At 39.1% G+C, this 13,233-nt stretch overlaps 1 protein-coding gene across 1 annotated transcript in view; it reads right to left on the bottom strand.

The window, feature by feature from the left end:
• Positions 1–13,233, bottom strand: part of LOC111870868 (laminin subunit alpha) — a 116,919-nt gene that overhangs the window by 74,121 nt on the left and 29,565 nt on the right. The window contains exons 9-14 of the mRNA XM_023863471.2: positions 11,308–11,445; positions 9,211–9,483; positions 6,964–7,098; positions 5,306–5,470; positions 3,397–3,555; positions 1,495–1,751 (exon numbers count right to left, since the gene is read on the bottom strand). Coding sequence (XP_023719239.1) covers positions 1,495–1,751; positions 3,397–3,555; positions 5,306–5,470; positions 6,964–7,098; positions 9,211–9,483; positions 11,308–11,445 — 1,127 coding nt within the window. The remainder of the gene's footprint in view (positions 1–1,494; positions 1,752–3,396; positions 3,556–5,305; positions 5,471–6,963; positions 7,099–9,210; positions 9,484–11,307; positions 11,446–13,233) is intronic.

Genomic DNA, 13,233 nt, shown 5'->3' on the forward strand with positions numbered 1-13,233 from the left:
TGAAGTGATAGAAGGGAGAAAAATGGGAGTACAGTGAGACAGTACATCAGCTATTCATAGACTTCAGGAAAGTCTATGATTCAGTTACGAGGGAAGTATTGTACAATATTCTGACAGAGTTTGGGATACCCATGAAACTAGTTAGGCTGATTAAAATGTGTTTAAATGAAACGAACAGTAAAGTCCGTATAGGTAAACGTTTGTCTGATAAATTTCCTATCCAGAAGGGTCTAAAACAAGGAGATGCTTTATTGCCACTCCTTTTCAACTTTGGTTTAGAATATGCCATTAGGAAGGTCCAGTAAACTGGGTGGGACTTGCTAATAATATAGATACCATAAAGAGAAACACACAAACTTCAATTGACACAAGAAAGAAGGTTGGTCTAGAAGTAAACACAAAGAAAACTAAGTATATGTTGCTGTCTTGTCACAAAAATGGACGGGAACAACGGGAAAGAAGGGCAGACATTTAAATACATTAGAGAAATACCATATATATAAAATAAGTAAGAAAGGCTTACACATGAATGATACACACATAGAAACACACAATCCCATATTTCAAACGATACACGAAATCTACACAGACTAACGGTACCTCTCTCTCCCCACTACCCATCCCCCCTACACTCACTAACATAAAACACAGCACACAATACAGCAGACAGCACACGTAGTACAGACAAGCAGCGGCATTCACACAAGAAGACTACATTAAGTAAGTACAAATAACAATATACACACATAAGAAAATATTACGTACAGAAAATATTACGTACATAAAATAATAATACGAATATTTGTATATTACAGATAACACCTGTACAGTGTGAAAACAAGAACTAGCCGCTCCAGCACTTAGACATAGGGCGAGTAACCCTAAGAATTTTAAATTTTAAATTTAAAATTTAGAAAAAATTTTAAAAGATTTTAAAAACATCATAACTAAAGATTTTTAGAGTGCTACTACAAGAATATCGGGTTTGACGTGTGCAACATAATCTACATACCAGACACATATCAACGATGTAGATGTTGATAATACGAAGAATGTGACATTGTGTTTTTAAATGTTAAGTTTTAGACTGGGTTCAGTGTGGCAGCGACGTTAAGAGTATACACCTGATGATGGCCAATAGAGGCCGAAACATATAGTGTAGAAAGAACAAGATCAAAGACATATAAATATATATTGTTTGCACTTAGGACGGAGTTTGTATCATTTATCGTGTAGAGTGCAACAGGATGCTTAAATATAATATAGTTTCAGTTGTGCTACATACTCATTTACCACTACACACCGATGTAAGCAACAGCCCTGACCAGGCTGCACATTATCATATCCTTGGTCTTCAAACTAAGGTCTTCAGCTCTGTGCCAGCATTTGGCTGGTCATGTGGTCTGGAAGTTAAATGCATCAGCTCAGTTGGCATAGCATCAGGCACTGATTATGAAAGATGAAATGGAAAGACCGATGACCTGATCTGATTACCTGAAGCTGGGAAAATACTGCATAGCCTTTCCAGGAGTAGCCTCTGAAGACATGTTCGTCAAACCCATATCGTGCTGAAGTACCGGCAGGAGTGCGCCCATTCTCAGCTTCATACTGATACTGATAGAGGGTGGGGAAGTAATGTGCCTGTAATGGCTCCTTGCATGTCCGTCCAGTGATCCTTGGTCGGCAAGTGCACTGCCCAGTTTCCTTGTCACAGATGTTGTTGACAGAACCACCAATGTCACACCCACAGTCTAAACAAAGTAGATGTTAATGTCCCATGTGGTGGCTTCATGCAAGTCTAAATGTTTAATGTTATATGACTGAGGTACAATACCAGTTCCTTGCTATCCAAAACATGGAAATGTACAGTCCAATACTGGCCAAATGCTTAGTGAAATATTTCCCATTTCTGCATCGCTTGTTTGCTTTGTGATGAATATGAAAATCACTGTCTTTTGGGACCTGATACCATGTAGTGTGGTGGAAGGCTAATGACATTTCAAATGAACCTGTTGCCTCCATCAGCATACCAGAAGAGTAAGCTGCATAAGAAAGTGACAGTACAGATATAGGGAAAGAAGGAAAGGAACTGGACCACGAGTGGGTCGATCGGAGATGGTAGAGAGAAAGGTAGGGCTGCAAACAGGCCAAAAGAAGATGGTAAGGGTTATTACGGGTACATCCTATAATTATTTATAAATAACACACAACAGGATGCATACCATAAAGGTTACATCCTATTGACCAGCTAGCAGCCCTGTTTCCCTGTCACATTTCCATATGCCACTTCCCACTGGCCTGTTCATGGTCCAGTTTCCACTTCTCCTTTACATATCTCTGTACTCATTTTCCCACTGTGGAAACCTCCCACAGTGCATAACAGACAACTCCAGCAGCACACTGAAAACAGGCAATATTTATACATCGCTTGCATGGACACCAACACAAGCACTATCCAATTAGCGCTCATAATCACAGCTTCATCGCCAACTGGCCAGGGCCACCACGGTGGGAAGCCAGTGACTAACTGCTTGAGCTATGGTGCGGCCCAAAATGCTAACACAGTTACACTGGAATTTTCATTCATAAGGTTGCCTACATAAGGTATGACATACACTGGATCTTACTACAATACTGTAACACTGTAGTTTTCAAACAGAACAAAAGCAAAACTCCAAGCAAGAGACATGAAATTTTAGAGAACTAGTAAGGAGCAAAACAAGCAGGGATAAAATTAAAAACAGAAATTTGTAAAGGAGATGAAATGGTAGAAATGTAAAGCAATCCCTGTAATAGGCCATGGAGGCCCACAAGGTTGTGAGATGTTTACATTTTCTACACAATCAGCTCACAGATGGCCATGAGGTTGTCAGCCTTACATGCTGGCCGCTCTTTACCCCGAGTAAGATTCCTGGTACTCATTTCTGTTCAAGGCCGAGTCGACCTCAGAGCCACAGTGTGACTGGAAGGATGAGGTCAATTGAAAAATCCAGTGACTTCATCAGGAATAAAATCTGAAATCTTCAAGGTTGTAGCACAGTGCCTCAACCAACTATGCTACTGCATGCCTCTCACAGAGGAGACACAATTCAAAATTTGTTAATGAAGTCAGAAGAGAAATTATACCTACACTTTGGCTATTTAAAAGGAACATCTTGGACAAGAATTACTGAGAGGGGCATTAGAGTAAAAATTGAAAGGGAATAGACTAATGGGACATTGAAGAACATGATGGTTTTGAGGGGTGCTGCAAGATATCAGGAAGAAAGGAAAGAATGGGCGACAATGAAAAAGAAAAATGGGAAAAGACAAGAGATTGAAGACTTTTTATATACCAACCTGCACAAAACATAAATAATGCTAAAAGAATGAGACATAAATGACGTGTATTTTTACCAGTGCATCCAAACAAATTGTTTTCAGCAAGGCTGTATGTGCCAGGACTGCATGTGTCACAACGTCGCGAAGTCACCAAAGGTTTACAAAAGCACTGTCCTGTCTTAGTATCACATACACCAAGACCACCCATCACACCAGGAATGTGACAGTCACACTCTGAAACAAAGAACAATCAATCTTAGAAATAACTCCAATCATTAAGAACATTTTCAGCAAACCACAGACTATTCACTGCAAATATTCAAATTATTTATTATTCTGTATTCTTCATTAGAAAGCTTCCTTCCATTCTGCTCTGTTGGTTTGCCACATTTCTGATACATACAACTGCAGCGAGTCACGTTATCAACTTAAAAGTATTTGGATAAAAATGTTCGTATTACCTGTAAGTAAAGCGTCCAATAATGTGAGGGTGAGTCAAATGAAAACCTTAAATTTTTAATAAAAAATCGAAATTTCGCGCCATTATCCTGTAAGCTGGTAAACGTGCTACAAACAGCATGCAGAATGGCCTGTAGGTTGTAGCATAGTGCAGATGCATGAACACCGTCATAGCACCAGTATAAGATGGCTGCCCCACTTGAGACTTGCACCAGGGAACAACAGCGTTCTGTTATTCGGTTTTTGTGTAGTGAAGGTGTGAAACCCATTAAAATTTATCGAAGAATGAAGTTTCAGTATGGTGATGCATGTTTGTCACAGCAGCAAGTGTATGAATGGAGTAGGAAGTTTGCAAATGGTGTGACTTCAGTGGAAGATGCTCCTTGTCCGGGTAAGGCACACTGAGTTGTGACTCCAGAGAACACTGCAGCAGTTGAAGCCATAGTGAGGGAAAACCGCCAAGTGACATTGAATGAAATTGCAGCAAGTTTAAACATTAGTCATGGTTCAGCACACCACATTATTCATGTTGTGCTCCATTTTCACAAAGTGTTTGCAAGATGGGTGCCACGGCAGCTGACTCCTGAATTGAAAGACCGACCTATTGATGCTTGTGAAGAACTTCTGCGGTGCTTTGAACGAGAAGGTGATGACTTCCTTGCAAGAATCGTTACTGGGGATGAAACCTGGGTTCACTTCCACCAACTGGAAACAAAGAGAGTGAGCAAGGAACAGCGCCATTCCTCATCTCCAAAACCAAAGAAGGGGAGGTTACTCTTTTGGGACGAAAAAGGCCTCATCTTGGAGCACTACACACCTAGAGGGACCACTGTCACCAGTGCATCATACTCAGATCTCCTAAAAAATCATCTTTGGCCTGCAATCAAATCAAAGCGACGTGGATTGCTGTCCACAGGCATCCTTTTGCAACATGACAATGCCCCATACTGCCCATACAACGGTTGCAACAATCAATGACCTGCATTCTGATTGTCTTCCTCATCCAGCATACTCACCAGACCTTGCTCCAAGTGATTTCCATATGTTTGCACCACTCAAAGAAGCAATGGGAGGAAAGACGTTCCATTCTGATGAAGATGTATGCCATGCGGTGCAAGAGTGGTTGCGCGGACTACCAAAATAATTTTTTTCTAAAGGAATTCATGCACTTTGTAATTTTAATTGCACTGAAAACTGACTCAAGCATACACAGCGTACCAAATTATATAATTCCATTGACACGTTCGATGATGGTTGCATGACAACCAAAACATGTCATGTACCAACTGCAGTTCCAACATGCATATACATAATTACAATATGAATGGTTAAGTAACAACCACACAATTTCAGAACATTACTAAAGATGTTATGTACAGAAGGATGGAAACACAGCTAAACAATTAAGAATTTAGAGAGTTCTCATATATTTGTCTTTTCTGTGTTAAGTCAAATATTTACATGTTGATATTCAATGTAATTCTATTAAATTTGGACAAGAAACAATACTAAATGTAATTCAAACCTTCACAGCCATCCGGATTTGAGGCTTGCAAATTCCAGAACAATGGACGACATTCATTGCAGATTCGTCCATGCACTCTGTCTTTGCATTTACAAAGTTCACCTGGTGGCAGTGTCCCACAACCCGTAAATGTGGCAGGTACACCAGCTGGGTCACAATTGCATTCTGCCAAACAAAAAACAAACACATATAGGAACAAAGTTTTCACATCTGATATAACCAAGTAGCTAGCCGCACCATAGCTTAAGTGGTTAGTCGTTGGCTTCCCACCGCGGTGGCCTGGGTTTGGTCAAGTGAGATTTGTGGTGGACAAAGTGGTGGTGGGGCAGGTTTTCTCAAAGTACTTCGATTTCCCCTGCCAATCTTCATTCCACCAAAATTCTCCATCATCATAAACACCCGGGGCGGGCTACAATAGGCCAATCAGTGGCCGCCGTGCCGAGTGGACCCAGTTGTGGACTCCACCCTCCCCTCCCCCCCTAAGTGAATTAAAAAAAATTAACCAAATAGCTCACATTTTAAGATCTGCACTGTAGTACAACACCACAGACATGATTGACAAAACACATCAGCCATATCATGTTCATTTAAGGTGAAGACAGCAGCCAACACAGCATTTGTATTTGCAAGAAGATTAAACCTCCACTACAAGTGAATTAGATAATGGTACAGAAAACCTCCCCTGAACTTAATCATGCACCATGTATGAATATGTATGGAGGAGGACAGGTACAGTTCTTTGTATTCTAAACCTTGGCACTAGACAAAAGCGAGTGGATTAGCTTGAAGTCCAGCCACTGGTACCCATTTTACAGGATGTTTTGTGGGACCCACAGCCAATTAGGAAACCTTGGTGACAAGAAAAATGTCTGTCTGCATCAGGACTCAAAGCCTGATTCCCTGGATTGTCAAGCCCATAGAATAGCCTACCATTCTTTTGGCTGAATGCCACTGGCTCTCCAAATGACAAAAACATTTCTGACAAAATTTGGTTATGTACATATAAAAAGATGGGGTAGTGACAGAACTAATATTTGCATTAAAGTTAAAGACATGAAAGGGGGAGTTCCAAACATAAAGCAGAAGTACTAATTCTTCCATCTAAATAATGTTTAAAAATTCTGTTCATACCTAACAAAACAACCTACTACAGTCCCATTAAGAAAGTAAAGCTATCTTTGTAACAGACAATGAAGGCCCATAGGGTTGTGAGAAGTCAAGGCTCCCACATTTTCTAGAAAATTGGGTCATAGATGGCAGTGAGGTTGTCAGCCTTATGCACCAGCCAGCCACCCTACACCCCCTGGAAGATTCCTGGTACTCATTTCTGTTAGAAGCCAAGTCGACCTTATGGCCATAGTGCAGCTGGCAGGATTAAGTCATCTGAAAAATCCAATGATCTCATCGCAAATCAAACCCGTGATCTTCCAGCTTGTAGCAAAGTGCCTCACATGTGCTACATGTGCTACCACATGCCCCAGTGCAGTCCCATTGCAAAAACCAATTGGTCAGCATTTAGGAAAAGAATCACAGTTTATTATGTGAACTCCTTTTAAACACATATATAAAATCTGTGGTTAAAATTCATATCTTTTAATGCCAAAGCAAGCAGCACATACATTAACCAAGTACTATTGCACAGTCATGCAAGGTATTACCTTCACAGATAGGGTAATTGTAAAAGCCTTCCTGGCACTTCTCACAGCGGTTCCCATCAAAGTTGTCCTTGCACTGACATCTGCCCTCATTGTCACACGATACTCCAATTGAACCTGTGTCCTCACACTTGCAGGCTGAAATGAAAATGAACATAAATATCGAATCAAATTTGGGGTTATCGTGGCAGTGTCTATGAAGGATACTATATCCTTAGATGTGATGCTATACAAATTGGTAGTTGACTGATATTTTGGAGGAATATACTGTCTCTATCTTTATGTTTGAATGTACACAAAGCTAGCAATGAGCTGGAAGTAAGAAACAGTGGACTATGTGGCATTATATCTCAGAAGTGAGCAGAAGACAGGACTCATAATCACCACTTCAAGTTCTACATCAGTCAGGTATTTTTTAAGATGAATTATGCAGATGCATGGATGAACACAGAACAAATTCCCATTCTTCATTCATTTTATGCACTCTGAACAAAAAAATACAAAGAAAACTCATGAGTCCTAATCCAGCACTGCTCATATAGAAAGCTTTGCAATAATGCTCTCCACTCAAAAATTCTTGCAAGTAGTTTTCCCACCATCCATCCACACTGGCTCTAAAAAACCATTCAATGGTAAAGGATCAGCTCAAGACACCTATTCTGAAGCTTCAATAGGGGAACCATAAACATCAACCAAAAGTCACATACATAATTTCTAGAAATAAGGCTACTCTTTAATTTTAGTTTTAATAATTATTTTAATTTTTTTCACTAAATTGCCTTAATTCTATTTATATTTTATTACTGAATATGTTCTTTTCTATATTGCTTAATTTCATTAAAATATTTTTGTGTGAGATACCTCCTAGAAAACAGGATTCACCTTATTTTCTGGTCTTTAAGAACAAATATGTAAAAGATTTTACTATTTCTTAGGAGTACAGGTGTTACTTCTTTTGCCAGAACAACTGTAATTCTGATTTCCTCACTGGAAAACATGGGGTCACCTTACATTTGGACTGATATGGTATTTTATCGGTTCTAAAAGTTCTGGCAGTGGCATAAGATTACTGGAATTGTGTTTCTAGATTAGGAGTCAAAAACGGGTTATGGTGGAACAAATTATTTTATTTATAATGTACTACTTGGAAAATCATCATTCCACATAAACTCAACTGCCTTAATCCAAAACCCAGGAACCAACTAAAACTCCTACCCTCCATCCCCCATTATCAGAAGACTGTTACATCATCAATAAAAGATATTACATTCTAAAGTCTTTCTAAAAATATACTCCAGGTTTAATTGCACATAATTAAGTACACAACTACATAGCAAACATTATTGTATATGGTGTCTATTAGTTCAGTAATAGTCTTGGGAGACTGACAATCACATCAACACATTTTCAATATGTGCACCATCAACATCCATAACCATCTGCAGACAACATACGATATTTCACGGAGCTTCTTTGCTGGCACCGACCATGGATGCCAATTTCTTTACAGTTCTATGATTGTGTGCAGAATGTCTTTTGTAAAGCATATCTTTCAGAAAGCCCCATAGGAAATAATCTCATGGATTAAGATCCGGACGGTATGGTGGCCAGAATCCAAACTGTTCACGAAAACATATACATAACACTCTGCAGTAAAACTGCTCATTGGGCACATTCAACACTGCATTTAGAATGTAAGCCATGTCCTGTTAAAAGAACGTTTCTCCAAAACTAACACCCATCCTTGGAAGAACCAGACTAAATTTTTGTTGAGGTCATGGAGATAATGATCAACAGTCACAGTATCATACAAAAATTGGCCCCACAATACCACCTGCTGAAAGAGAATGCCAAACCATGCACTTTCTTGAGTGCAAGAGTGTCTGCAATATATTGTGTGGGTGTCACTAAAAACATACACAGTTCTATTGAGTACATCACCTTGATCACTCCTGCTTCATGATAATGCCACCAGGGGCAGCACATTCTCCTAAGACTACTGAATTCAGAGACACCAAATACAGTTGTGTCTGCTATGTAGTTAGGTGCAATTAAATTTGAACTTTTTTTTTTTGGAAGACCTGTATTTTCAACATAATTCTGGTACTGATACACAGGTGGGTAATTTTCAACATGCATACATAGGACTTTTATTCCATAAAGCTGCCTAACACAAGGTATGGCATGAACTGGATCTTAAGTCAGATGCTTCTGTATAGAAAAGTAAATTCTCAGACACTTTATACTCACGAAGACATTCAGGATACTGGTAGTAACCAGGGCTGCATTGGTCACATGTTCGTCCAGCAAAGTTGTACAAACAGGTACATTTGCCCGAAGCATCACACACAGTGGAGGAACTGCCAACCTCACTGCAGTTGCAAGGCCTGCAACCAGGGTAACCATGGTAACCTGGAGTACACTGATCGCATCGTGCCCCACTGTAACCTTCCTTGCAGAGACACTGGCCAGTTGACTTGTTACAAACACCAGGTAGTGTTCCTCTCACATCGCAGTTACAGTCTGCAATAAAACCACAATATTTGCACATTAAAAACTGAAGATGCCACTGATGGCTACTTCATGAAACAACAATAATAATAATTATGATCTGAGGTTCTCACAGCAGTGGTTATAAATGGTTCTATCTTCTGATATATAATGCCACATAGTTAACTGAAAATCAACAAATTTTTTGGACTAACATTTTGCCTCCATCTTCAGGGCTGAGGAATAAGCCAAGCAAGATACCAGCATGAAACAGATAGCAAACATTATATCCTAGAAGACAGAACTCTTCAAATTCAAGGACACTTCCATTTGATGGGCCGGGGTTTTTTTTTTTTTTTCATAATTGACAAGAAAATGACTTGGTTTGTTCATCTCTGGACACATTGCATGCACAGGACAGACAAGAAATTAGCATAAATTATGTTAGTGAAACATGAAGGGAAGAGAACACTTAGAAAATAGAGGCATAAAATGTGGGATAATATTACGATGAATCCTAAGGAACTAAGATGTAATGGTGTGGACTGGATTCATGTGGGTCAGGAAAAGTTAAAGAAATCAGATCTTATGACCATGGCTTCCATAAAACCCATAAAACATGGGTGAGTTCTTGAGGTGGTGGTTGATCATCAGCCTCTCAAGGACTCTGCTCCCCTGAGTGAGTGAAAAAGAAGTCATGGATTATGTTCATGAAGATATTTCTCATTGTTATGAAACTCACTATTTCATCATCATCATCATCATAGTAGCAATAGTGTTGATGGTGGTGGTCATAGAGGCAGCAGCGGCAGCCGCCACCAGCACCATCACAAATGCTCACAATTTGGTCCTTTTGAGAACTGAGCTTGTCTTGTCAATAATCATGAAGATTAGTGTCTTCTGGGATGTAACACTGTGAAGTGTGGTTGACAGTTACCAGGATTTTACAAGGATTTACTGCCTCCATCTTCAGAACAGAAGAAAAAGTCAGTAGGTTCCTCTGAAATGTACCTCCCAGACTATGCAGTGTCACATCATAGAAGACGGTAATCTTCAATTCAAATATTGTTCAAATTCAATCCAATCAACATCTTCTTGGATTGTTTCTTTATATATGTGTGCTTCCAATATTATCATTACATCTATGCTTTAGACCCCTATGTATTCTCTCCCCCATAACACTCATATGCATGCATGCTACATGTCCTGCTTATTTCATACTCTGACCAGCTGAACAGAAAATTATGACATTTCTCACTGTGTGATTTCTGTTCATGCTCCTGTTACTTAAACTACCTTAAGTTCAAATACTCCTCCTCGCAGCATGTCATTCTGAATCACTTTTACAGGATGTAAGTGGTGAAATTGGGTGCAAAGTGCAAGAAATGTGTGATTCTAGCTGAATGTAAAGGGTCAACATGAAAGTTAACATCAAACTAGTTATATGACTGCTAATATTTATGCTAAAAACATTTGTCACACTGTAGGAAAATGCTGATTCTGATACAATGCTAAACTTTCAGTCATATTTTTGATCTAGGCACCCTGATGTGTTAATATGCTATTATTTTATGTTTTAGATACAGGAACTGTACAAAAAAATCAATTGAAATATAGTGACAAATATACTGTACATGAAAACTAACAGCTGTAAGTATGCATTTAACACAAACACATTAATCACAAAGACACAACAAGGATGATCTTTTGAGGACTAAAACACTTTTGACTGTCTGTAAGCATAAATGACAATATTTATTGACTGATGTGATAAAGGCTTGTTGTACACAACTGAAGCTACACGGCATGATGAGACTTGAGACTACATGAAACATCAAGACTATTATGATAACTTACACAGACATTCAGGATAGTTGTAGTATCCATTGCCACACAAGTCACATGTGCGCCCTCCATAGTTGCTCCTACATGAACACTGCCCTGACTCAACATCACAGACATTCGACAGAGACCCTTGTTCATTGCAGTCACAGGCTGGAAAACAATTGAGTAATATATGAGATTTTAGATGAAGATATGTATTGTAATATTTGAAGCTTTTGTGGTGTCTAAAATTAATAAAATACACTGTTCACCATGACATCAATTTGCTTCATATCGTCCATGATATGTATGTAGTGTTCGTCTTTTAGTGCACTCAATTTCACTTGTTATTTCACAACATGTTTCGGCACTATAGTGTCATCATCAGGTGCTCCATTTACGTTAATCTATTTCATTGCTTGCCATTATGTCATTGTAAAATTTAAAATTTACAATGACATAATGGCAAGCAATGAAATAGATTAATGTAAATGGAGCACCTGATGATGACACTATAGTGCCGAAACATGTTGTGAAATAACAAGTGAAATTGAGTGCACTAAAAGACGAACACTACATACATATAATGGACGAAAATCAGTGCAACAGGATGCTAAAATACAACATTGCTTCATATCACATGGAACAATGAACAAATGAATTAACTAACTAACTTATTTATTCAGTTCTGTATTTACACCAATGATCAGTCATATTATAATGTAAATGATTAATTAAATCACAATTGGGACAGCCTTTTTAAGACTGAAGCTCAGGAAGTTGCCCCCCCCCCATCCCAGAATTAACAGTATCAACAGTGGTTTAGACAAAACCAACTCACACTCTCTCTCTCACTCTGTCTATCTTGCATGGAATCAGCACACAGCACAGCTCAGACAGTCAGACATATGATAACTGAAGGGTAGTTATTTACAAAATGTATTGCAAATTACCTGTAACAGAAGGGGTGATCCACCTAATCCAGTTACGTTACTATATTTACCCAAGTGAGTAGCGGCCTCCGTAGTCTAGGGGTAACATTCCCACCTCATGACTCAAGGTACGGGGTTCAAACCCAGTGGAGGTCATGGAATTTTTAAGGGTGGAAAAATTCAGGGAACAAGTCCTCTGGGAGGGACTTTAAGCCGTGGGTCCCGTGTCGTAGATTTACGGCACGTAAAAGAACCTCATGTCTCTAGGAGACCTCTGAGCTAAATTTGGCCAAAGAGTTTCCCGCCCAAAGTAGTTTACAATGCCTCCAGTAGATGGGGGAAGTATTAGGTACCACTCCCAGAGGAGGGGGGACCTCTCTGACAGAAAGGGACTAACTATTAGATACCACTGCCAGTAGGAGGTTGGAACCTCGCTGGCAGAAAGGGGCTGATAGTAAGCACCAGTACCGGTAGGGTATGGAGACAGTAAAAATTAAAAGGGGGACGCACAATGGACCAATAACTGGTCTAAGTGCATGGGGAAACCCACCCGCTCAATACTGAATACTGAAATACTGAATACCCAAGCGAGTAAAGTTTCAAGAAGTAACAACTTTATTACTTAGTAACCTAAGCAAAAATTGATAGAGGAAAAAATGCATTTCATGAAGAGGACTATGGGGTATACAGTTTCAGACTGTAAAAGAAATGAAGGAACTACAAAATAACTACAACCAACAGAATTTAGAGGATACAGAAGGAACTACAGGGGGTGCAGGATACATGCTGTCTGAGCTCTTGACAGGATTCCAAAAACAATCTTAAAATATCAATCAAAAAGAATAGTTTAGGAAGACTTTCTAAATAATATATTTTGTTTTCGAATATCCATAACAGATATCAAGAGATTTAATGCTGGAATGGATAATGATGCTTTCTTATTAGTCTTTGAAAACAGACATAAAAAGAAGCATGTCTCACAGTGAGTTAAAGATGCAACTTGCAATGCCAATATGCTTTGTATGAC

Source organism: Cryptotermes secundus, unplaced genomic scaffold, assembly GCF_002891405.2.
Source record: "Cryptotermes secundus unplaced genomic scaffold, Csec_1.0 scaffold709, whole genome shotgun sequence".
In the NCBI taxonomy this organism is placed as follows: Eukaryota; Metazoa; Arthropoda; class Insecta; order Blattodea; family Kalotermitidae; genus Cryptotermes; species Cryptotermes secundus.